The following is a 24,736-nucleotide window of genomic DNA, read 5'->3' as shown; positions in this document are numbered from 1 at the left end:
AAGTTTTTATTCTATTTTCATAATAAAACACTGTGGTCCCAAGGAAAAAAAATTTTTTCTAGTGTGGCAATGTGCTAAATCTGTAGTTTTAAAAAAGTTTGCTAGATATGTAAAGTAAAATGTGTCATTTCAAATGCATGTTAAAAAATCCATGAAAATTGTACTTGGCAAAGACATTCTTCCCTCTTTTCCCCAGTAACTGAAATACATAATTCCTAGGTACTGTAATAAGACCAGGGAAAATGAGGAACAAATAAATAGCTTTAAAATATGCCTCATATTGTTGTCAGTGTATCTGCAGAATAGAAAACATAGTAGCTCCTGCCGTACTTCCATTCGACATCCTGGAAACACGGGGATTCTCAGACTGACAGAAGATGGAATTCACGATGGTCAAAGTCAAGCAGAGAGTGCCACGCCGCCTCCTTCCTGAGTGATTACGTGTGCTACTGCATGTTGGCCGGCCCTCTCAATCAAACATAGTTCAGGGATGGACTCAGTCGGTGCCTCCTGGCTGTTGTGACTGCAACAGCAAATTGGACAGCTATTCTTATTCAATTTCCCTTCCTCTGGAAGGAAGACATTGGGTCCAACTCTATACTCCAATATAGGAATATTTAAAGCACAAGTTAAAGGAAACTTTAAGGCTGGTTACTTTGACAACATGCCAAATGGCTTTTGTCCCTTTCTAAGTATATTCTTTTGCTTTGTGAAACTGGCCAAAAAATGTTTTTTTTTTTAAATGTCTAATTAATTTAACCACGGTGACATAGTACGCTTTGTGGGAAAAAAAAAATAAGGCAATGTGGGAAGGGGGGATAAGGAGATTCACTGAGAAGAGTAAAATCTAAAGGTCTTTGAAGGAGAATAAAATAATAATAAAAATGAACACTTTATCCATTCACAGGATGCATGAATTTGTTCAGAGACTAAACATTTGGAAAGTTAACAAAAATATTATTCATTTTTTTGTTTTAAGATTTTTCCAAACATGAAATAAGTAATTTCTTGACCTTCTTAAAAACGATGAATGTTTTCTTTGGTATTTAGTTTATGCTTTCTTCTAAATGGTCAATGAAAGTCTATATAATCAGAGTCTGTAAATGGAAGGGGAAAGGCATGGCAAACCATGAACAAATACAGCCTAGCAAAACCTGAAGGCACTATTTGTTTTGGGGAATTAAAGAAATGACATCTTCTAGGGTAATTTTCTTTCTAGGCAAGTAAAACTAATAAGGCTTTTTCAGTGACACCAAGAGAATCAATTTATTATAAGTGTGTTAATAAATACGATATTAGATAGATTTACATGGTCAGTTCTACTAAATTTGCAACACTCAATTCAACTTGTGAAACAGGAATAAGCTCTTGTTATCACAAAGAAAGTGAAAAACATGAGTCTTTATCCAATTCCATGGCAAAAGTATACAGATGCTAAAGAAACAGCATATATAATAGCATTAGGTTTAGTCACAATTCCTTAAACACACTTTAGGATTCATAAGACCAGTTTTAAATTGGTGCAAAAATATAGTTAGAAAGAGTAATAAGTTCTAGTATTCAATAGTACAGTAGGGATATTACAGTTAATAGCAATCTATCGTGTATCAAAATAGCTAGAAGAGAACTGTAATGTTCCCAATGAAAAGAAAAGATAGATGTCTGAAATGATGGATATCCTAGTTACCCTGATTTGATCACTACATACTACATATAAGTATCAAAAAACATGTACCCCTAAAATATAATGTATAAAACTATTATATATCAATTAAAAAGTAAAAAACAAAACAAAAACAAAATTGAGAGGAAAAAAAATGAAGTGAAAATAAATAAGTGTCAGGCAGCAATACCTGGATTCAAGATGGGATAAAGCTGAACTAGATTAGACCCACCAGATTCTATATATCTATATATATATAGGTTCATTTGTTAAATTCTTTTTTAAAACCTAGCAAGAAAGAATCAAGCATTTTGCACCTAATTCTGAGGGAAAGCTGTACAATATGAAAGAGAAGCAAGCCAGAATATGGTCCGGAAGAAGCTTCTAAGAGTCAGAGAATACAGAGCTCATCTGAAGCTGGAGGAAGCAGAGCTCCAGGGAAGGTCTTCAGAAGGAAGCACATCTATGTCCCATGAGAAAGCAATCACAAGTACTCAGTCCTGGTCCTTGGGTTTGAGTCTAAGTCCTGTCAATATGAAGGGGCCGACAAAGACTCCTTAGACTTGACTGATCCTTTCCTACCTACCTCTCTGACCTCCTCACCTATTCCTCACCTTCTAGACGGCCACCCTGTCCCTTCGACAAGACAACTTGTTTTTACCCAAGGCACTCTGCACTTGCTAATCCCTTGGTGGGAAAGTTCCTCGCCTTCACAAGAGGGCTGGATTATTCTCTTTTAGAGAGGCTGTCCTAATTTTGCATTCATACACACACACATGCACCTGTGCACACACACAGCCCCCTCATAGACTCCATACTCAAGAGTTTGCACCAGTCATTAGAATTTGCCTTTTTAAGAGACAGCTAGAGTTTCCTATGGAAAAACATGGAAAAAGTGAACACAGAAAACCACTCTAAATAATAACAAAGGAGAGGCAACTTATGCACATTATCACATAAATACAAAAGATCTACACTTAGAGAAGAAAAGCCTACCTTCCCAAGTGAACATTAGCTAACCATTCTTATCCCAGATCAACAAGAAGCTCATATCAAATTTAATTAATGTTTCAAGGATTCATCACTGATTTACCATTTTGTATTATCATATTTTACCAATCACAAGAGTAAATTAAATGTACAAACCAGCTAAGCTGAATATTTTGAAAATGGACAATAAAAATAATCTAAGAATGTGGATTTTTTTAATGACTTCATAACAAAGTAAAGATGAAAACAAGATTATGAAGATATAAGTATCTTTCTTCTGACATTAGGCAATACCAATTCTCATTCCAAGCTGCAATCCTTGTTATCTAGCATAAGCATATACTCCTACTTAGGGTCTGGGAATAAAGCTAATCATGGAAAGCTGCATAAGTGTTTTATCCTTTCAAAACATTCTATAGTATTATTTATAGGTGAACTTAAGTACACTTAGGACCTGCTCATAGAGCATTTAGTCAGGCAGGTTGTTCCAGTATTTAAATGGGTCCTCAGCAGTATCAATTAGGGACTTAGGGAAGTACACAGACTCTTTAAGGCAGGGGCTTATTATCATCAGTCTAACTAATATGGAGAAAAGGGTTCAAGGCGTAGTCCAAATGAAGTAAGATGGGCCACTGTTACCTCTACGGCATCAAGTCCATTACTAGGGTAAGACCAGTATCCTTCAATAGTAATCTCAAAAACTGAGGGGCTGGGTCTTACAGATTAGGTAGCTCCATGGGGCTCGGGTACCCCTTCCAACTACAGCAGCTCAAACTTCATGCATACATTAAAAAAGAAAAAGGTTACTGTGTGTCAGGCACTGAGATGCCTCTACCTGCTTTATATGTCTAGCTTAAAGTAACTGTTTCTCTTCAAAAATGAAGTTTGAAGCTAATTTGTGAAGTTCTACTGATGACATCCCATGATGGCTTAATCATGGTTTGTCTACAGGGCAAGTAGAAGGGAAGCGCACACAGGGGAAGACAGCTCTGGGAAAAGTGGATAGATTGCCAAATAGGCCCAGAGAGATTTGTGGGATTTAACTTGTGAAGAAAGAAAATACTCCAAGAGCCAGGTTTCTTATCATTCTCTCAGTCTGGCTAGGTTTTCTTTGTGAGAGTCAGAGACATTCCAAAGATTAAACTCTTTTGCAACTATGGTGAACTCTCTCAAGACATTTAATACATCTTGGAATCAGCTTTCAGCTTGATTTATTACAAGAAGGAACACAAGAAATTAGATCTGATGTGGATGAGTCTGGACCAGTTAAACAGCTACAAACACCGTGGTGCTAATGAGGCCAAAGTTACAGGCACAAGTCATGTACAGGCCAGTTAACTTTGCTAAGTCCTGTGGCCTCAGATTGTACTCATGAACCCAGTTGGTCATTTCAGACAGTTCTGCTCTTGGTATTAACATAATTTGTGGGAATGGGTGGGGTGAGTGAGAAAAGTGGAAAGAGTCAATACAACCCATGAAAATTTGGAAATTACATGTCCCAAGATTGCAAAGGGGCATCATTTATCTACAGACAAAACATTCTGATGACAATTCATAAATAATGAAATATTTTATTAAATGTCAAAGTAAAAATAACTTTCTGATATGATTGATAAACATAGTCCCTCCCTTTCTTAGCCATTCAGGCCTTAGCTTTTCATAATACATCTTTAGAACTGGGAACAAGAAAATAAAATGAAAATTAAGTGATCTAAAGTACTGGTGTTCTATATCTAATGAATTATAAAATAATAACCACTTGAATTTATTGAGCACAATCCATGCTTGGCACTATTTTAAGTGCTTTGCATATATTCATTCATCTAATTCTCATAAACTACCACCTAAGCAAGGTTTGTTCATTCATTCATTATTCATTGAACAAATGTTTATTGACTACTTACCATGCTCTGGGTACTTTTCTAGGTACAGGGGGACATCTCAGTGAAAACAGATACAAATTTCTGCTCTCAGGGACAAAGCACACTAAAACATAGAGAAGCTTGCCCAAGGCCACAAAGCTAGTAGCTGGGATTCAAATCCAAGGAGTCTGGTTCCAGAATTCTTGCTCTTAACACCTGTATTCTGCTAAAGCTTTCTTTTCAACCTAGACGAAGTAAGCCTCAAAGATGGCCCTAGCATCACAGGACACTCACGCTGTGAGGGGGATGTTATACATCATCTAGTCCAAATATGCTCATGTGTGCCACATTTTCCCACTTCCAAACCCATGGACGCTATCTCTAAAGGACGGTGTTCGCTCCCTCTGAGCCTGGTGCTAGTCTAGATTCCTCCTTCTCTCTACAGTGCTCCAAGTAGCTACACTGGTCATGGCCTCATCATATCATTATCACAATTCTTGACAGATTAAGAAGCTTACCCAAGGCCACTGGGCAAGTGACTGAGACAGGCTCAGATTTCCCAATGACCCACACATGGGATCATACCTTTTCCACATACAGGAAGTGCAATTAAAAACACAAAACAAGTAGTTTTTACTGTTTTCCACCTCTGACCTAGCAGCATACCTTATACAATGCCATGGACTCTCAATCAAGGCAAAAACAAAAAAGGTGAACTAAAAAATATGTCCTTCAGGCTATGAAGTCTGTGATGGACAGCCTCAATTTACAGGTGTTTTTCTTTTAATCTCCAGTTTGAGAAGTTTAACATACATCCTTCCACCACCCCCCTCCCATCTACATTTTCCCTTCTTGGGTCTCTTAATTTTTTGTGTGAAATTTTTCAAGGACAGTTTCAGTGAAATTAAGTCACGCACAGAGAACGGCAAGGCCCACAGATTTTAATTACAGTATCGTGAAAGGGGGCAGGGAAACCAGTTTTGAGTTCTGGTAACAGCAAAGACTTCAAAACTCTAAAGGCTGCCACACGTGAAACACTGGGGCCAATTCAGTTTGGAGTCCAATGACTCAAATCAGTAGGGAACTGGAAGGGCTTTGTGGTTTGAATACTCGATGACGGGGGTCAAAAGTCACTGGCTCTATTTCTGCTAATGTCCTGACAGACTTTCTTGGCCTGAGCAAGCCCTGTCAGTTTTCTGAGCAACAACTCCCACGGAGTTTAATTACTGAATGATTCACGATTATCAAACCGTACTGGTCTAAACTAAGACTCTTAATATCCAGTAAATGTGTTTGGTATTATTCCAAATAAATTTTTAAGGGCTAAAATCCTTTAGGTTAAAACATATATAAATATACACATGTGATTTAGTGACTGTAAGTCTAGCTCATAAAAAATATACAGGTGTGTAATCTAGAGATAGAACATCTGAAGGTGGTGGGAAGAACACAATTACTAGAAAACACTGCAGAAAATTCAGGAAGGACAAGGGATTGAGGTAAGTAATAGATGGAAAATGGCAAGAAAATCCAGCTAGCCAGGACCACGAGAAGAAGAATGAAGAGGGGAAGCAGTGTCCCCACTGTGAAGAGCCCTAGGAACCAGGGGCCTGCCCTCTCATCCTGGCTGTGGGGTCCGAGGCTAAGGTGCTTCCTGAAACTAGTGATGGGAGAAAGAGAGGAAGGAGGCTGGTTCTTCTTTGGAAAATATGCAGACTTTGACTAAATTCACAGAATTTTATGAGTGTTTAAAAAAAGAAAAATTCTCTGAAACAATTAAGTTTCACTTATTTGAGAAACACCTCTTGAGGAAGTAGTCCTTGATGCTTTAATATATCTAGAGCAAAGGAGTATGAGTTAAGCGGCTTCAGAAGAACTAAGTTTCCTAAATGTGAAAATAAACTTTAACTCTGGATTTAACCCAGATACAGTCAACCCCCTAAAATTAGATTATGCCAATGAATCAGTTGTAAGATCCCGGTAAGTTATAAACGTTTCCATAAACAAATATGAAGAAACTCCAGCAGTCAATATTTTCCAAAAAGCCTTCAGCTTAACATTGGTAGAGTCCACAAGATTCTGAGTAAGATGTGGAATGGAGCCTTTTCTACTCCACAGATCTTCTCTATCCAAGACACAGATTGTTTTCTATCCCAAACAACCCCCAAAGTCCTCTCAAGCTCATAAAGTGGACAAGGCATTTCAAATATTTCTAGCACAAGAAAAAAAAACAAAAACATTTCTAGCACTCTTTTCAAAAGAACTTGCTCAACCCATTTTACAGTTACACAAAAAAGTAATGTGAATTATTTTGTGATGTTCTATGCATCATTCAAGTTTTGAAAATTCTTAATTCTTACTGAGTGGCTGTGTTCAAAGCATGATGTACACTAATATTTTTTTCCTTTAAAAAGGTCAATAAATCCAATTAAAACAATAAAAACTGAATGAATGTTTGAAAGTAGCACCAGTAACAACAGCAAATGGTATTTTCTATAAATAAGTATTTACCCAAATGCAGGAACCTAAGTCAGATCTACATAATTGGCCCTTTTGTAATTAATACAATTGACACAAATTTCTTTTTAAGATTTTGCCTAGTAAGCAATAAAGGTGAGCGCAGAAGAGTTTCTAAGTTTTACAAAGAAAAAGTGCAATGATACTCCTTTTGAAGGCTGAATACTTCCAAATGATAAAGGAGCCAAAGATTATTAATGGTATTCAAGAAAAAAACTCTACTGATTCTTTGCATATTCCAAATGCATCAATATCATCAGTGGGCTGACCTCAGACTTCACACTCAGGGTAGGAAGCCCGAGGCTGGAGAAGACATACCTGCTGTCTGTTGTTGGGCATGTAGGGAAGCAGGGTGGACACGTGGAACATGAGTTCATAGTCTTTGTACGTAGTGTAGAGGGAGTGAGTGCCCGTGGAATCACCTGAAAGCACAGATGAATCACAGAAGTTAGGCAACTACAAAATTAGGGCATTAACACTTAGGTTATTATTGCAAAAGGCAATTGGATTGAAAAAAAACCCCACAGAGCTATACCCTACTGGCATCTGGATGTTGCACATCCTGTCCTCACCAAACACTGTTTCTACCACCTCTCACCCCACAGCTGCAGCCCAAGGGGCTCCTTTTCTTTCTGCTCTTGCCCTCATAATACAGATTTAGGTGACCAACTGAGGGCAAGGTGCTCTTGCAAACAGGCACACAGGTAAGCAGCTCAGGAAAGAAGCCGGTGCAGGTCTGGGTGCAATTATCTAAAAGGTGAGGCTAACCGGCAGATAGCTTTGCCATATGTATCCTTTTGTGTGTTTACAGTTAATTCTTAATTATTCCTGGGCACTTAGTCTTCCAGAACACAGAAAAATGAAACGGAATTGACTGAATATAGAAATGGGAACAAGAAATATTATTTTAAACATTTCCTTCCCTGAATGATGTAATAATCTGTTCTCCTTTCAAGAGGAAGTGCAGTAATACATTGTATGCATTAAGAATACAGAAAATGAATGTGATGTCACAGTATATTACAAACTGACACACGTTAAAACACTATGGCATCCGAAGCTCTGTTAATCATAAAGCTATTCAACTTTCAAAGAGCAGAATGATTCTTTGAAAATTTAAAATCCATCTGTATTATCAATGATACTACCTCAGACTGAGAGTTTCAGACACTCAAACTAATCCAGTGACTATAAAACATTTAAGTAATAATTTTGGAGAGAAGTTCTGAATGATTCTTTGCATATAGATAAATGAAGACAAAAAAGATATATAGAAAGTAAAATGCCAATAGAATTCAGGACTGCTTTTCTCAATTCTTGATCTATATACAGGCTATTTTCTACTTTTCAAACTAAAAACCACATTGTTCAACACCATTTATTCCATTGTGTTTGTGGGGGAAACCTAAGTAGGCATCTTAAGTTAATCTTTTCTAAACCTACAGGTATAAATTTTTACTTTAAAAACACTAAAATATTCAAACTTCATGGACTTCTATCATTTTCTTTCTGAATTCTATGGTAAGTCTTTCTTTCCAATATTTATATCCAATTCAGAGACAGTCCTAAAAATTCTCTAGAAAAAAATATCATATACAATTCTTGGATGCTCTGAAAAGACACTCATAGAAGGCGCTTTCATGAAAAGGTGAGTCTTAAAATGTTTACATTATAGATATTGATAAATTAACTTACAGATGATCAGATAAGCTGTATATCAATCAGTCCCAAAATGAAGAAATTTTTCCTTTTAACTATTCATTAAATATATACTTGTTATTTTTCATGGAACTTCTTAGAAAGTAATATTCCATTTTAATTGTCTTGGCCCAGAACACTGACAGTGAACGCAGCTTTGGAAGCAAGCAAGCACAGTCACAAGGGAACAACAAACGCTCCTTCAGTGAACAGCTGACTCACTGACAACAAAACTGGAGGCTGGATGATGAAACAGCCCAGTACATTCAATGACCCCCATCACAACACTGTTATTAGGATGGTTAAAATTCAGTAAGAGAGGCCAGCCATGGTGGCTCACGCCTGTAATCCTGGTACTTTGGGAGGCTGAGGTGGGAGGATTGCTTGAGGTCAGGAGTTTAAGACTAGTTTGAGCAACATGGCGAGACCCCATCTCTGCAAAAAACAAAAAAATTAGCAGGGCATAGTGGCATGTGCCTATAGTCTCACCCGCTTGGGAGGCTGAGACAGAAGGATCGCTGGGCCTCAAGCGTTTGAGGTTGCAGTGAGCTATGATGATGCCACTGCACTCTACCCCAGACAATGAAGTGAGACCCTCTCTCAAAAAAAAAAAAAAAAAAAAAAATCAGTAAGAGAAATGCTGACTGATATTAGGTTTTAGATTCAGGAAATTGCAGAGAAAGAAGAAAAACGTACTAGGAGGAAAACACTTTTAAAAATGTGTTCATAATTTGCTTATCCCAAGCAGTACTAAAAGATGAATTTCTAAAATTAAATATTCTGAACTCTTTCTGAAACATCAGCATGGTAACAGAGAAGGTAAACTAACAAGGCTGGTTCTGGGGTTTGCTGCAAATATTTCTCTTCAAAAAGGGACACGGGCTATTAGTTTAATCATTCTTTGCACCTAGACCAATAAAGGCTGCCCGTGGTGGGGGTTCTGCACTCTGGCTAGAACATCTTAGTGGCTCAAATCTCCTCTGTTCCTGCTCCATTTCATTTTGTACTCAAGAGAGAAACAACCCATTTTAGAGCTTGAAGGAATATCCCAGATAGCCTAGCCCAACACCCTACACTTTCTCTGTGAGGAAAGTGAGGCCCAGATTTGACCAAAGTCCTATGGGCAGATAAAGTTAAAACTAGAACCCAATTCCCTCCAATTTTAAATGGAAGATTTTTATGTGTCCATTCCCTGAAAGACATAATTTTTATTTGACCATTCCATGATACCTAATTCTTAGACATCTCTTCTCTACTAAAAGAATGTTAAGACTTTTTTGCATCTCACAGAACGCTTTGCTCATAAAAATAACCTAAAGATTTGTTGATTATTAGAGTCAACGTAACAAAATCTAGTTATGTTCTCATTTCCTTGAGCTAAGATGCTTAGTACTACACATCTGTAATGTACCAAGGACATCTCATAAGTCATAAAAATTCAAAGCTATTGTCAATTCTATACAGAGAAAAACATTTGGATTATCTATGTTGTAGTTTTATGGGCTATACAGATCAGAAGTTCTTCAAATGTTTTCTAAATCTGCCCACTGGAGAGAGAGGACACATACTCGTAGTAACAAGAGTTCATGTCAGCAGTGGAAGGACATCCCTAAGGACAGTATATCAGCATCTCTAGGGGGTGAATGGTGGTTTGTAAGAAAGGGAAGTTCGAAAAGAAAAGGGAAAGAAAATCAGAAAAGGTCTCATTAATCTTTCTTGAAATATATGGATATTCATATTTTGGGTGCCATGAATTATTTCCCTATCTTTACATATTTGAGGCATGAGCAACATACTCTTAAAGTAATAATCAAACTCCAGCCCTGTGTGGAGGACACGCAGTGCCTGTCAGTGAGTTAAGACCATTGCTGGGTCTTGTGATCTATCCTAGAACTGCAATTTTCAAAAACATCTAAAAACAGACTGACTACAGGCACCTCCAGCGGGAATATCGGCTTATCCACCGAGGTCCCAAGTTGAGTGGGTATTGGGGGCAGGGCTTTGTGACTTAAGGAGAATAGAAGGCAGGGAGCCACAGGGCATAAGGCCTCCATGGTTCTAATCCTGGCTCAGCCACACCCTGACACTCCCATGTGGAAACTCCCTTTTTGCCACTCCTACTAGGAGTGGGGGCTAGATGTTCTTTCAAATCCTCCAAGTTTAGAACCTATCTACTCATCGCTTTTCATTAAAAGACCAAGCAGTTAATCACTTGATAATAGGCAGAATTTTCCAAAACATATAAAATTACTCTGCCTGGTATTTTTTTTTTTTTTTTTGAGACAGAGTCTCACTCTGTTGCCCTCCCGGACTAGAGTGCCGTGGCGTCAGCCTAGCTCACAGCAACCTCAAACTCCTGGGCTCAAGCGATCCTCCTGCCTCAGCCTCCCGAGTAGCTGGGATTACAGGCATGCGCCACCATGCCCGGATAATTTTTTCTATATATTTTTAGTTGTCCAATTAAGTTTTTTTTTAATTTTAGTAGAGACGGGGTCTCGCTCTTGCTCAGGCTGGTTTCGAACTCCTGAGCTCAAACAATCCGCCCGGCTCGGTCTCCCAGAGAGCTAGGTCTGCCTGGTATTTTACGTGCTGATAGCAACTAAATAACAGTACATCATAGGAGGGCATACAGGCCACGTTTTGAATTGGCCAATCTGGCACCTTGCAGCTAATATGTGCACCACTCAAGGGGACCTGACTAAGGCCCTTGAAAAACTGGATGCATCAGCTTTCTAATCATCGCTCCAACTCCCCAGTTAACATCATGACTCTGGAAATGAAAAATAAACAAAAAATAAATAAATAAGCAAGCCCAATAACATGGCATGAATGAAATGTGTTAATATTTTGTCTTTTAGAAATGAATGCAGCTCTTGTCCTTGATACACTGAAACAAGGGTATAATAGAAGAGGTTAGGCTAAAAGAAAGAAAAAAATATTCAAAGATTCTTGCTGAAACACTGGGGAATCTCTCTGCTGGTGTTACAAAGGAAAAAAAATTGACCTTTTGAGCTTATGATGGGAAGCACATACTGCATGAGAAATGTGCTTCCTTTGCTCATCTGAGGAAATCTAAACTGTATCCCAAATATGCCTGCTAGGCTGCTTCGGGGGTCAGGAACAGCAGGGCATGTGATCTCTCGCTTAGATTTACGCAGTATGTCTACCTTTAGAGAATTAAAGTTGTGCCCGCACACAAATATGAAGCTTACTTTTATTGTCTAGCTGAGCTCGATATTTACTAAATCCTTTCAGCCGTACTCTCTGGCCCAGAAGATCAAGGAATTCTTCAAAAGCTGGTCCCGCCGTCTCATTATTATACATTTCTTCCTCTGTGCTCTGGCCTGCTTTGCAATAGAGGATCCCAATCTTGTGTTGAAAGCTCAGCTGAAATGGGGAAGAAATGTAAGTACTTGGCAAAGAATATCAGACAAGCTAACTTCCGGTAAAATTAAAACTACAGAAGCTTAGAATTTCATTCTCAGGAAAGCATGCCAGAATGATCCCCATAAGTAATAAGCAAGAATAGGCAGCTATCAATGTACGGAATGCTACAAATACATAACAAACCCAGAAACCCCAAAATACAGCTGAAGAAATGTCAGAAACCCTAAGAGATAAAATACATGGCCACGGCTCTGTGCAATTTGCCAGGTTCCAAAAAGGATAGGCAGTCAAGTTCAAGCACCTACTCAAAAATACAACTGTGGAAATACTTAATACACTTCATATAGTAATTAGAATTATCGTCTAAGTTGGAAGAAAAAAAGGCCATGAACTTTTAAAAGATTTCCTTCTCTGGTTCTTAATGTCTTTTTTCTTCTTTAATTTACTTGAATATTCATGGAAATATGTAGGACTGTAAGGAAAAAATCAAATCAAATTAAGGTCTAGTAAGGATAGGATCCCAATGGAAATTGTGATATATGTATATAAACAGAAAAATGTTTTCTTTCCATAAAAGTACCTCTGGCTGTACAATTACATTCATTTCTTACATTTTTGACTATCTTCAAAACATCTGCTAAATATATAGTACACCATAAAGAATTTTAATGGCAACTGAAGAGTTCCTGCTATAATCGTATCTCGCAGTCAATGTCATGTCATGCTGGAAGCTGCAGGACTTCCTCCCAAGCCCAGGAATAAACTGGATTCATTTTTACAGCTTTCTTATTTCCCCCAAACAGGAACTACTTCTCACTCATGCAGTCGAGCTCTTAAGCTTATCATCAGCAATCTGAGCCTCAGGGACCGACAGATTATCAGACATCACTGATTCCCTAAAGACATCAATCCCTAAGACTGTTCACTTTCATTATCGAACTGTAAAGTAGAGCCTTTAATCGAAACTCATAGCTGACTACAGCAGCAAAATAAGGCAACATGATGCTCATGTCCCTTGAGCAGCAAAGTGATGAAAGCAGTCTCATCCCTATTACTACCTAATCACAACATACAATGCAGGTAAGGCACAAGACACCTGTCTGGGTGACCTCAGCCAACCGCAGGAAACATTCACTGTGCGAGAGTTGATAAACTGAGAGTTGAGCAGGTAGAGCCAAGTGCCAATATATTCTGAATGCATTCAGATCGTGACTAAGTGCTATGGGAGAATATAAAAGGAAACATTACCTGTTTACAATCTGACCGAATCAACTACCTGTATCAATGGATGCCATGGCATTGTAGTTCATGGGCCTTGGCTGCTGTCAGAGCCACAAGCTCCTCAACTGCACAGTGAAGATGACTATACCCTGAGTGTGAGGGTATCAGATGGTGTGCATACGCTACTTAACACACCAAGTATTATGAATTTTATTGAACTAGTTCTTTAGTAAGGTCAATGAAAAAAAAAATTCCATTCATCCAGAGATTGAGGAATAAATGTTTCTGATCAACTCAATTATCCAAAGCAATGAGATACCACATTTATTACAAACAGACCATCATCTTCAAAAAAATATTAAGTATAATAAAAATGCCTAATATCACTTCATTATAAACATTACTCATTCCTGAGTGACTCAGAAGACATGCAGGATCTTAAAGTGCATTAGGGAAACTCTCATGATTAGCAAGTAGTACACAGAGGCTGATGCTGTTAGTGACTACTGGAATCTGTATTAATGCTATAATGGCCTCAAAATGACTGCTTCACATCCTTGATGTCATGTTAGTTGACTTCTCTTTCATTGTGAGAAGACTTCAGCTCTTCAGTTATTTGGCCCTGGCTTTAATCCTCCATTAATACAGCAGAATACTAGGGCTGCCACGCATAACTCCAATGCCTGCGTGTCGCCGTACCCACTGTTTCCTCTGCAGCCAGCAGAGACCACCACACCATCATCCTCATCTCAGAGCTCACTCCATCCTGGTGGCTGCAGTTCCTGTTTGCCATCTTCTGCTCCTTTATCTGCTGCTCACCTCAGACCGCTGCCAGTGCCATGTGTCACCACATCTGAGTGTCTCCAGGCCACACGGCAGCTTGTCCCAGTCTGCCCTGGCATATCCAGGAGAAAACCTCTTCCTATGCTCACATCCAGCTCTTTGAGGGGAGGCCTGGAGCAGGGCTGTTTGGGGCCCCAGGGTTTGGGCATGGTGTGGTCAAGCATAGCCCTTGCTAGACTGGAACACTTTCTCTGACTCTGAGATTCTTGCAGACTTGGTATTTCTTGCGGACGCTTGTTCAGGCAAAGGCCAAGTAACTGGAGGACTGAAATCCCATTAAGAACTCACTGCTAACTGTTGTGCTGTCAACTTCACACCCCTCTCCTCCCAGCAATCAGACAAACAAGCCTGTGTCTAGATTCTAACTGTGAAGAGGATTTGTGTTTCCATTCAAGAAGCTCCTGGGCCCAAGGAAATCAGCAGATGTGGCTAAACCAGATTGCAAAGCCCCTGAGTGTCTCATGACAGCTGCCAGATTCTGGCTCCAGTGAAAATACTTTGTTACACACATGGCATGCCACAAGTTTACTGCTCCTTGGTATTCACCAATCGCCTGTTTGATCAGTTTTCCTGGTGAAACTTAAAAGTCTCCAATGACTTAGAATAAATAATACTGGCTTATTTACAATAAGGGCTGTGATTCCACTAAAACAGTAATAGAATGAGACCTCTCTCACCTGAGTATCTTTCAGAAACCTGGAAAATAATCAAAATGTATCAACTACTACTACTCCCCGGGTATAACAGAAAGCTAGCAACATACTCTTCAGCTCCATTATGATATAAAGCAAAATAGAGACTCCAGTTCCCCATGTCCTAAAATTCCTAATCCTCTCAGGCCAAGGCTTCATTTCTGACCCCACTAAACCTCAGGCTGAACCTAATATTTAACCCCATTGCACTGACCTTTATCTAACTGGTCTAATGTGAACAGTAGCCAGTCTCACTGTCCTGGGATAAAACTAGGTTGGCACTTAGGCGTGAGTACTGCTGCAAACTAAAAATACTCACTCGTCGGAACTCCCTATGGCTTCAGTGATAACAGCTGGACATACATACATACTGCCCAGACAGCAGAGGATCCAGCACACGTCTCATTTTCTTCCTCAGACAGGATAAAAACTGGCTGCTCTATTCCCAAGGCCAGAAGCTTTGTCATTATTGACAAGAAAATTTAAATTAAAATGAGGTGGAAAAAACCCCAAAGCGTCAAAACTGCCTTGAAAATAAATTTGAGTGTGCAGTAAACCCCTTCCACTTCATTCTCCTGACTTATTCTACTTGTTCTAAGCATGTAGTCTCATTCACGTACACCAGCTTACTTCATTTGGTGCAAACCTGATATGTAAGTAAACATACACATCTGGGGCTAGTGGACAAGAGAAGGGGACTGTTGGCCTTAAGAACAAATTAATTAATCACGGTTGTCAAAGATGTCATGATATCCTAAGATAGTGAGCTTTCATAATTCATTTAAATAATACATTTTTAAAAGTCAACCTATATAATTTTGTGAGCTTAACTATTATATAAATTGGAATGGTTCTTTTTAAAAGGAAAAATGGGATTTTAGAAGTGGAGAGATGAAATTATGTAGATAAAGTAACAAAACCATCAAGGTCCTTCTTCATAACTACTTTCCTTATAATTCTCCAAGGTGTTCAGTCTTCCTCCTCCAAACATCTTACCAAACTCAAAGAATGGCATGAATGATCTGAGCACCTATGGATTCTCCTACCACACCTGGTCTGGCACAGAGCAGATATACTCAGTGACTGTACGTTAAACATGGATGCATTACAAACTCCAAGAAAACAGAAACTGGCAATATATGTGATTATATATATGAAATATAGGTAATTAGGTTATATTTTAAATATTTTTTCAAGAGTAGGAAAAAAACCCCTTAGAAGAGTAACATAAAATTGGCCCAGTTTCTCCTGGGCAGATTTATTATTAGGGAAATTAATAAAAACAGCACTACATGGAATAAATACTTAACCCCCCTAACAAGTTAGCAGCAACTTTTAAGGATCCCTTAGAAGCCAGATGTTAAAAAAAGGCTGTCCGATCTCTTTTAGAGATGAAAGCAAGCAGTATCTTTTCTTCACGTATTATGGGAATCAGATACTATTAAGAGTTGTGGGAAATTAAAATGCCATATTGTGGTTAAGTCTGAATACCATTAAGAAAGTATACCAAACAAATATAAAATCTAAATAAAAAGAACATGAAATACAACTAGAGCTATGAAATATACTAGTTTGTATAAAAGCAGTATCCAATTTTCAAAATTAATTCCTTTTGTAAATTGGTGTTCACTAAAAGTACTTAAAATGCCTAATTTTAAAAACTGCCTCTGGTTTATTCAACTACACAGATATCTCAAATGCCTGCTCCATTCTGCAGGAAGACAGTCAACTACAACGGCCATAATGTCCCTTTTCACTGCTCTGCAAGAGAATCCCCAGATGGGTGGCAGCTGCAGAGCCTTGAGGGGTTCAGGGGAACTTGGACCATCTATGGAGTTTTCTAGGGCAGCCTCAGGGGACCAAACACTTTACCCATCACACACTTGCAGTGCAATACAGTGATATAATTTAAAGGGAGAACCAAGATATTCTATGAACATACAGGGACAAGGAACTACCACATGGGTGGCAAGTTCCCTTCACCAACTCTCTTGCAATATGAAAATGAGTGCCATTCTTCTCAGACAGCCTGCCTGAACTTTGGGCATTTGGACCCCATATATCCTCTCTACCCCTCCACAATACGTTTTCCTCAACTGTTTAATGTACATTTCATATACTCCACATATTTTACCAATCATGATTGTGGTAAACCTATTGTGTGTATCACATAATTTTAGAAATCAACTACTCAAGTTTAGAGTTTGGTTTGGTTTTATTGTTGTTTTTAATTATGTCAGCTTTCATTCCTAAGACAGACAGATTTCAGGATTATTCATTCTGAGTGTTACAATGCCCGCTTCTTTTTGCTAATAATGCAGTGTTAACTTGTTAGACCAATTACAATTTCATCACTTTTAGAATTCCAGCCATCTGAGGTGTCAAATATTCTACTTTAACCACAGTATTACTACTGGGTCAAACAAGAAATATCTCATATTTCCTCTAAAACATGCAAAAGAAGTTTCCTTGGGAAATTCTGAAAATATGCATTATCATTGTCTTTTTTTAAATCTTGGATTTAAAAAAAATCCACTCATTTAAAATAAATTACATGTACTTGGGTAGCTACCTCTCAGTTTCCCTAAAAGTTATTTGCATATGAGACTTTAAAGAACTCTTTCCATCTTCTGGGCCACCATCCCAATTCTGTCCATCATTAATTCTCTCTTGGACAATGTAAATAATCACATAATTGAGCTCCATGTCACCATCAGTCTCTATCCTCACGAGCCTATCCAATTCCCATCTACCAGAATAATGTTTCTAAAATAGAGCTCTCATCATGGCACATCTTAATGGAAAACCTTCAATGGCCCCCTATTGCCTAAATCAAGTGTGAACTCCTTAGCCTACAATTCAAGGTCTCATTTGTTCTAGTTTCAACTTACTTTTTTCCCCCGCCTTTTTTTTTGTTTGCAATGAAATTAGATTAGCCAAAGTTCCTAAAACTGCCAACTACTCCTATCTCCCTCTTAGAATTCTGTCCAAGTCCAAAGGCCCAGTTAAAATGCCACCTCCTTCAGGGGATTTATCCAGCCAAACGTTTTTTCTTCTTTCCCCAATCACTCACTGCATTTATACCTCTCCAAGATCTCTTACCATACTCAGCCTTGCAGAAGTCTTTGTGCTCTCAGTCTTACTATCCTTGTAGGCTAGGGACTAGGTTTTAGTCAGCTTCAATCTTCCTAATGCATGCTGTTCACACATCTGTCAGCATGATGCGTTGCACATGGTAGACAAGAATAAATGTTGGTTCAGGGAAAGGGTCAACATGAGATTTTTAAACCCTGGGAAAAAGCACTACTGACCTCTACTAATCATGCAATCTGATGTGCTCTTGCTAGCTGGGACATACTAAAACCTTGGTAAAAACAGTAAGTCACAATTCAACAAGAGGTAGGTTATACTATAAGGGCATCATGTTTCTAAACTAGTATAAAGGCATATTTGGGGAAAACTAGAAAGAAAATGCTCCAAGGCATTTAAAATTAATGGTCTTAAAAGAAAGATGGATGGGAAAACTCCACACCTTTTAGAAACACAGACACAAATTCACACATAAACAATTTCATACATTATACACACCCCTTGTTCGTCAAGCTTGAGCAGCTGCTCTGAGACCTTGGGTGAGTTGGAAGCCTGTCGCAGGCACTGAATGCTCAACTCAGGAATGACATACTCCAAAACTTCTTTGAGAGGTAGTCCTCGTGCAGTACCATGCCTAGCAGTAGAGGGTATAGCATCTTCTAAAATTGCTCCTCTCAGTGTTGTAAGCTGCAAGGGCAAAACATAAGACTTCAGTTAATACTTATTCCTGGTTACCTACTAAGAACCTAATTGTCTGGCTGTCTTTTAAAAAGGAAGAAGAGAAGCAAGGCTCTTTTCTGAGTGGGCCAAAAGGGGCTAAAGCATTCCATTTGAAGAAGCAAAATCAACAGTCAAATAGTCTTTAAACAACAGTTATACAGGGGTTAGGAGTGAGCCAAGTGGGGGTGAAATGGTCAGATGTATTCCAAAGAAAGAGAAGAAACAAGACAGAGCAAGGCTATAAAAATTAAGACATTCCTATAGCTCTCTGAACCCGCATGGGAAGGTTCATACCAAGGAGAAACTAGACGATGATCCTGGGCCTAACCACAGTCACTCTTCTTCCATCCTTTTTTTTTTTTTTTTTTCCTTTTCAGAAGATGAAACATGCCCCAGAAATCCTTTTTTCTTTTTAATATTTCCCCATTTCTCTACATTTTCTTTTCTTCCACTCCCTTTCTTATCTTCTTCTATTTAATTCTCCATTCCTCAGGCTGAATGGGGACAGCCAGTGGCATCTATGGGCTGGGTGATTCGGGGCTGAGAAGACTGCCAACAAATTTTGTCTCATGTGTTAGATGTCCTCAAATATATCACAGAAACATGGGATCAATGTTCTGAGCATATGCCTCCGATTTAGTATGATGAGAGAAAAAACCCCAGAACCAAAAATCAAGAGAGCTGGTTCTAATCTGACCTCCTCTAACACTGAGAACAGAGTTGTCAGAGTACTAAAGACAGGAGCTGGGGTGATGGTCATAAGGACACCTAATGTTTACATGATTCTCCATAACGCTGGCCAACAGAACTATCTGCAATGACGAGAATGTTCTCTATCTGCACTAATACAGTAGCCACTAGCCACACTGGCTTCTGAGTAATTGAAATGTGACTAGTGTGACTGAAAAAATGAATTTCTAATTTTATTTAATTATTTTAAATTTAAACAACCACCTGTGGTTAATGGCTATTGGATTGGACAGCATAGGTCTGTAACTTAAAATATGTCACTTTGAGGAAGGGGCTTTATCTCACATACTCAGCATAGAGTCTAGGTCAATGCACAGGGGTACACATGTCATACAAAGTGCAGGAAACTACAAAATGGCTCTCTTTTCTCTGTTTGATCTGCAAATATTCAACCAAAATTCACATTCTGTAATATTTGCCATCTATATTAATCATATCCCTCTAATTAAAAAGGGCTAAGCAAATAAAACCTAAAGTACAGGCCAGACCTAATCTTTTTTTTTTTTTCTTTTTAGAGATGGGGTCTCACTATATTGCCCAGGCTGGAGAGCAGTGGCCATTCAGAGGTAGAATCATAGCTCACTGCAGCCTGAAACTCCTGGGCTCAAGAGATCCTCTTGCCTCAGCCTCCGAGGAGCTGGGACTACAGGCACACACCATTGTACCTGGCTTCAGATCTAATTCTTTATATAAATCAGCACCTCCACATATTTAGCTATTTATATTGTGCCATTTGTATAACAATCTCACTTTTCACTCAAAGCAAGATAAGCAAGGAACTAACTTGGGTCCTCAACGTAAGGAAGTGTGGACAGACAGAGCTACTATGCTGGTAAAAACATGAGTCAGATGTTTACCCCATCACAGGTGACCTGATTTTCTGCATCACATTTTAAAGTTGTTTTTAAAGTCTGACATGAATTGTATAGTTTATGTTTGTCCCCTGTCTTAGCCCCCAAAACGTTCCATTTTTATTATTTTGTCCTTTATGGTGTAAGGCAGCAGTAAAATTATTGCCACTTGACATCCATGACATGTTGCCAAATTTTTCATTTGAAATAAAATACTGCAACACCCTTTTCAATTACCTTAAATGCTGCAACCATAACATTAAAAAAAAATAAATTTGGTACCCTATCTAAAACAAACTAAAGCAGTAATAGTGAAGGTGGTTCAGCATTCAGACTGGTAACAACACAAAGCAGTCCCATTACCTCACTTGTCCTGAAAGCCACCCTGTAGTTGAACTGGGACCCTTCTTTCTCCTTGGCATCTTCCACTTTCTCTCTCCGGATGCTGACTGCCACCGGGCCAAGGTTTTCATCGATTCCAAAGTAGTTTTGGTGCTCTATGATGCAAGAGAGAGGTGGCATCAAAAGAAAGAGAAAGGAACAAGTAACCAGGACGAATATCTTTTAGTTTACCAAATCTCTGAAGAAATTCCACATGGCCCATACACAGTGATTTCTCCATATATTTGATCGAATTTTCTCGTTTCCAGTTCAGATATACTTTTACATCTCATTTCATCTCATTTTCTGTTACTTCCTCCTTTCGTGCTGCTTTTTACTCGTTCATGAGCACAGAAGCCTCCCCACCCCAAAGTTGTTACTTTGCGATTATGTGAAAAGCACCATCAGAAAGAGTGCGTTGCCATTCTTAGGAACTGCCAAAAGAGGAACACAACTACCTGTAGAATCATACGGAAAACAGTCTCCCTCCATCTGGGAAGGTCACCTTCTTTGACCGAACGAGGGCACCAGAGGTTACCTAACTAACCACTAAGACCAGCCTGGTTAATCTTGGCCATCAGTGAAGTATCAAAAATCACCCTTTCATTACAATGTCACTAAAACACCTAAATTCTAAAGCCAAATTTAGCAACAGAAAATATGTAAAAGGTCATTAAGTTGCTAAGGTCAAATTTTATCTGGAAGTCCTTTAACTTGGCTTACAATGTTATCAGCTAATCATTTCTTTCACATAAAATCATTGGTCCTTGTGGGATCTAAAATCACATAGTCTCACTATAGGAGTGGACCCTGAGGCCATCCTTCCTGAGAGATGGTCATTAGTCTCTCACTCAAATATGCAATCACTAAGTGCCAGGCATTGTTTCAGTCATCAGGACACAGAGAGAACATTACAGAAAACAATTCCTACTCCTGAAGCAAATATTCTACTTTGAACCCTTCTGACATAAAGCTCACTGATTTGTAAGGAATTCTCCTTGAACTGCTGGACAAGGTTTCTTGTCCAGTGAGCTCTGTTAAAAGTGGTCAAAAATGCTTCAGTGCAACTTCCAAACTTCTTAAGTGTTTCCTCTGAAACAACCCAACTTAATATAACACTTAAGATGCAGTCCAAGCCATAAAAAAATAGAGGGTACAATCACCCAAATGTTTATTAATGCAGCTTAAAAATTTATCTATTTTTAGCAGCCCCATGACACCAATAATTCATGCAGAGCAGGTGGTAAACGCAAACCCTCAGGTGTTATTCATTTATTTCTTAATGAACTGCTGCCAGGTCAGTTCTCCAAGGTGTATACTCATAAAATCGATTTTTTCCACGCTATATGCAAAACATCACATTTATCCGTTTTGAATGTCACCTTACTGGTTTTGGCCAATCTTGCCTCTTAGTTTTTAGTTAAAAAAAAACCAATACTACGGACATTTTTAAGCTTGAAAAAAACCCATAGATATTTCAAAGGCTTTGGGTTATGCTAACATTTTCTGCCACAATAATTTCTCAAGAAATAAGAAATATTATTGAGGAAGTAGAAAACACGATGAGTTCAACAAAGGAAAACAGCACCTGCATTACTCAGAGCAAACATTATCCAAAGCCACTAATGAATACTGGCTAGCTCTTAAAAAGGCAAATCATTAACTTCTTTACTGTTTGTAACCAAATAGGATTAACACTGACATTATTTCCCTTTAAAGCCAGTCAGGGCTAGAAGTAGCAAGTAAACTACTTTAGGGGCTGAAAGGTGAATTATTGAATTAGTGTAGTCCTGGGCTTGCATAAAAGGAAACAAGTCTTTTTTATCTTTATTTTTTAAAGGGGGAACTCCCTTGGGTATACAGTCACGCATTGCATAACAGCGGTTCAGTCAATGATGGACCACATATAAGATGGTGATGCCTTGAGATTATAATGGAGCTGAAAAATTTGTATCACCCAGGGACATCACAGCCATCATAATATCATAGCACCACACATTACTCAAAAAAGTTTAGAAAGTAAAAAGAAGTTTTAAAGATAGAAAAAAGCTTATAGAATAAGGAAATAAATTTTTGTATAGCTGTATGACGTGTTTGTGTTTTATGCTAAGTGTATTACAAAAAAGTCAAAAAGTTAGCAGCTGTACAATGCGTTTGTGTTTTATGCTAAGTGTTATTATAAGAGTCAAAAAGTTAAAAAGATTAAGAAGTTTTTAAAGTTAAAAAAAAGTTACAGTAAGCTAAGGTTGGTTTCTAAAGAATGTGGATGTGTTTCTAAAGAAATTAAAATCTTACTAAATAATGTGATATTCTGTCTAGCTTTTAGAAAGGGCATCTCCACACAACATGAGGATAAGAACAGAGACTGTGCCCCCTCCCATAGCCACCAGGAGGGAAAAAAGTTAACTCTCTCAAATGATACCCTGCATCTCCCTTTCAAGAAAGATCCCTCCATTAATCTCCATCCATCAAAAGAGGCCCTTCCCCTCTCAGGCGGAGGACAATGAGCACGGAGTTGCATGCATTCAGACCCCCACTCAGAGCCTGTCCTTATTCCAAGCAGATGATTTCCATAAAATTGGTTCAAGGGTGAGTCAAATGAAATCTTTCCCTGGAAGAATGGAAACTATGAAAAGACTGTTGAGAAGCTGAATGAAAATCCACACATCATGCAAATACAACAGGACAAGATAAAAAAAAAAAAATCAGTTAACAAGACTGTAGTGTAGGAAATGGAAATGAGATTCAGTGCATCTCTGCGGTGCACTGTAGCTGTTCAGTAAAGAAAAAAAAATAATCCTAACTCGGAAGAGGAAGAAGATGGGGAGAGGGGCCTTACATGGGACCCTAGCCCAGAAGCTGCTTCTAGATACTATGATATCTTGGAAAGGGGATTTATTTGATAACTCATTAATGAATTGGATAGGTAAGATTCACAACTCTGCATAGCTTCCTGATGCCAGGTATATAAAAGAGAATCACTCACAGCTCCGCCTTCCCTGATCTATAAAAGTTGTTCGCTCCCACTGGCCGCAGCACCATTTGGGAGTACACCAAGGCCACAAACCACCTTGCACCTGTGTCCTCGAGGCCTTTTACTTTGTTAATATGCACAACAGAAGCTCACTTGCTATTCTTCCACAAGATGCAGTTTAAAGATTCTTTGTTCCTTCAAGAGCTAGTTGATCATTTAATTGCCAGCTCTGCTGAGATGGGTTATATCCATGCCTACAGTTGGCTGCTGTCTAAATTCCTACCTATAATGGGTCTTCTTTCACCTTTCCCTCCAAACAATTTTGTGTATACATTTTAAAACACCTTCCCTGTTCTCTAACAATCTAGGAGTAATAAAGTAAAAAGGGACCTATAAATAAATATGCGAATGAATAATATCCACCTACTTTTCCAGAACACTAAGAGTCATTCGACAATCTCAAGAAACCTCAAATACTTGGTTAACATTTCATGGATTAAATTACTGAATTTACCATGATGGAAAAAAAGATGGATTTTTGTTGTGTAACTTTTTGTTCCTGTGAACTAAAATAAAATCTTAAGCTCCCCCCGCCCAGCTGACTGAATGGACTCCCTCTTGGCCAAGGGGACCCCAGAAATACCCTAAAGCAGAGTTGCTGGCCTTGAGAAGGGAAGTCAGACATGCTTCATCATGCCCCACTCTCTTCTTGGAGATATCCTTTGTAACTCATTGACAGGCCCAAGGCTATACAAGACAAAACTTAAATCACAGCTACAGGTCATCAGTTTACTTAACAGATCACTTGAGTCTGGGTATATATGTCTGATAGCTTATCTCAAATCAACAGACTTCCTTATCTTAAAACATTCCAAACCTTTAGACAAACCTCCATTTCTTTAATCAATTACAAATCAAAGATTCTTTAAACCCACCTATAACCTGTCAGCTCCCCTCTTTGGGCCAAACCAATGTACACCTTCCATGTACTGATTTATGTGTAAGTCCTGTCTCCCTGAAATGTATAAAACCAAACTGTAACCCAACCTCTGCAAGTCCACTTGCTCAAGGCTTCTTCGGCATATAGCTCTGGGCCA

General features: G+C 38.6%; 1 protein-coding gene across 3 annotated transcripts in view; it reads right to left on the bottom strand.

The window, feature by feature from the left end:
- Window positions 1–24,736, bottom strand: part of SIPA1L2 (signal-induced proliferation-associated 1 like 2) — a 105,883-nt gene that overhangs the window by 71,260 nt on the left and 9,887 nt on the right. For all 3 annotated transcript variants that reach the window (XM_012660335.1, XM_012660333.1, XM_012660334.1), the window contains exons 2-5: window positions 20,648–20,781; window positions 18,462–18,650; window positions 11,943–12,117; window positions 7,351–7,454 (exon numbers count right to left, since the gene is read on the bottom strand). In XM_012660335.1, the coding sequence (XP_012515789.1) occupies window positions 7,351–7,454; window positions 11,943–12,117; window positions 18,462–18,650; window positions 20,648–20,781 (602 nt within the window). The remainder of the gene's footprint in view (window positions 1–7,350; window positions 7,455–11,942; window positions 12,118–18,461; window positions 18,651–20,647; window positions 20,782–24,736) is intronic.

This window comes from Propithecus coquereli, unplaced genomic scaffold, assembly GCF_000956105.1.
Source record: "Propithecus coquereli isolate 6110/MARCELLA unplaced genomic scaffold, Pcoq_1.0 Scaffold66, whole genome shotgun sequence".
NCBI classification, from domain to species: domain Eukaryota; kingdom Metazoa; phylum Chordata; class Mammalia; order Primates; family Indriidae; genus Propithecus; species Propithecus coquereli.
Note: the sequence above shows the minus strand (reverse complement) of the source record. Positions and strands in the feature narration are given on the sequence as shown.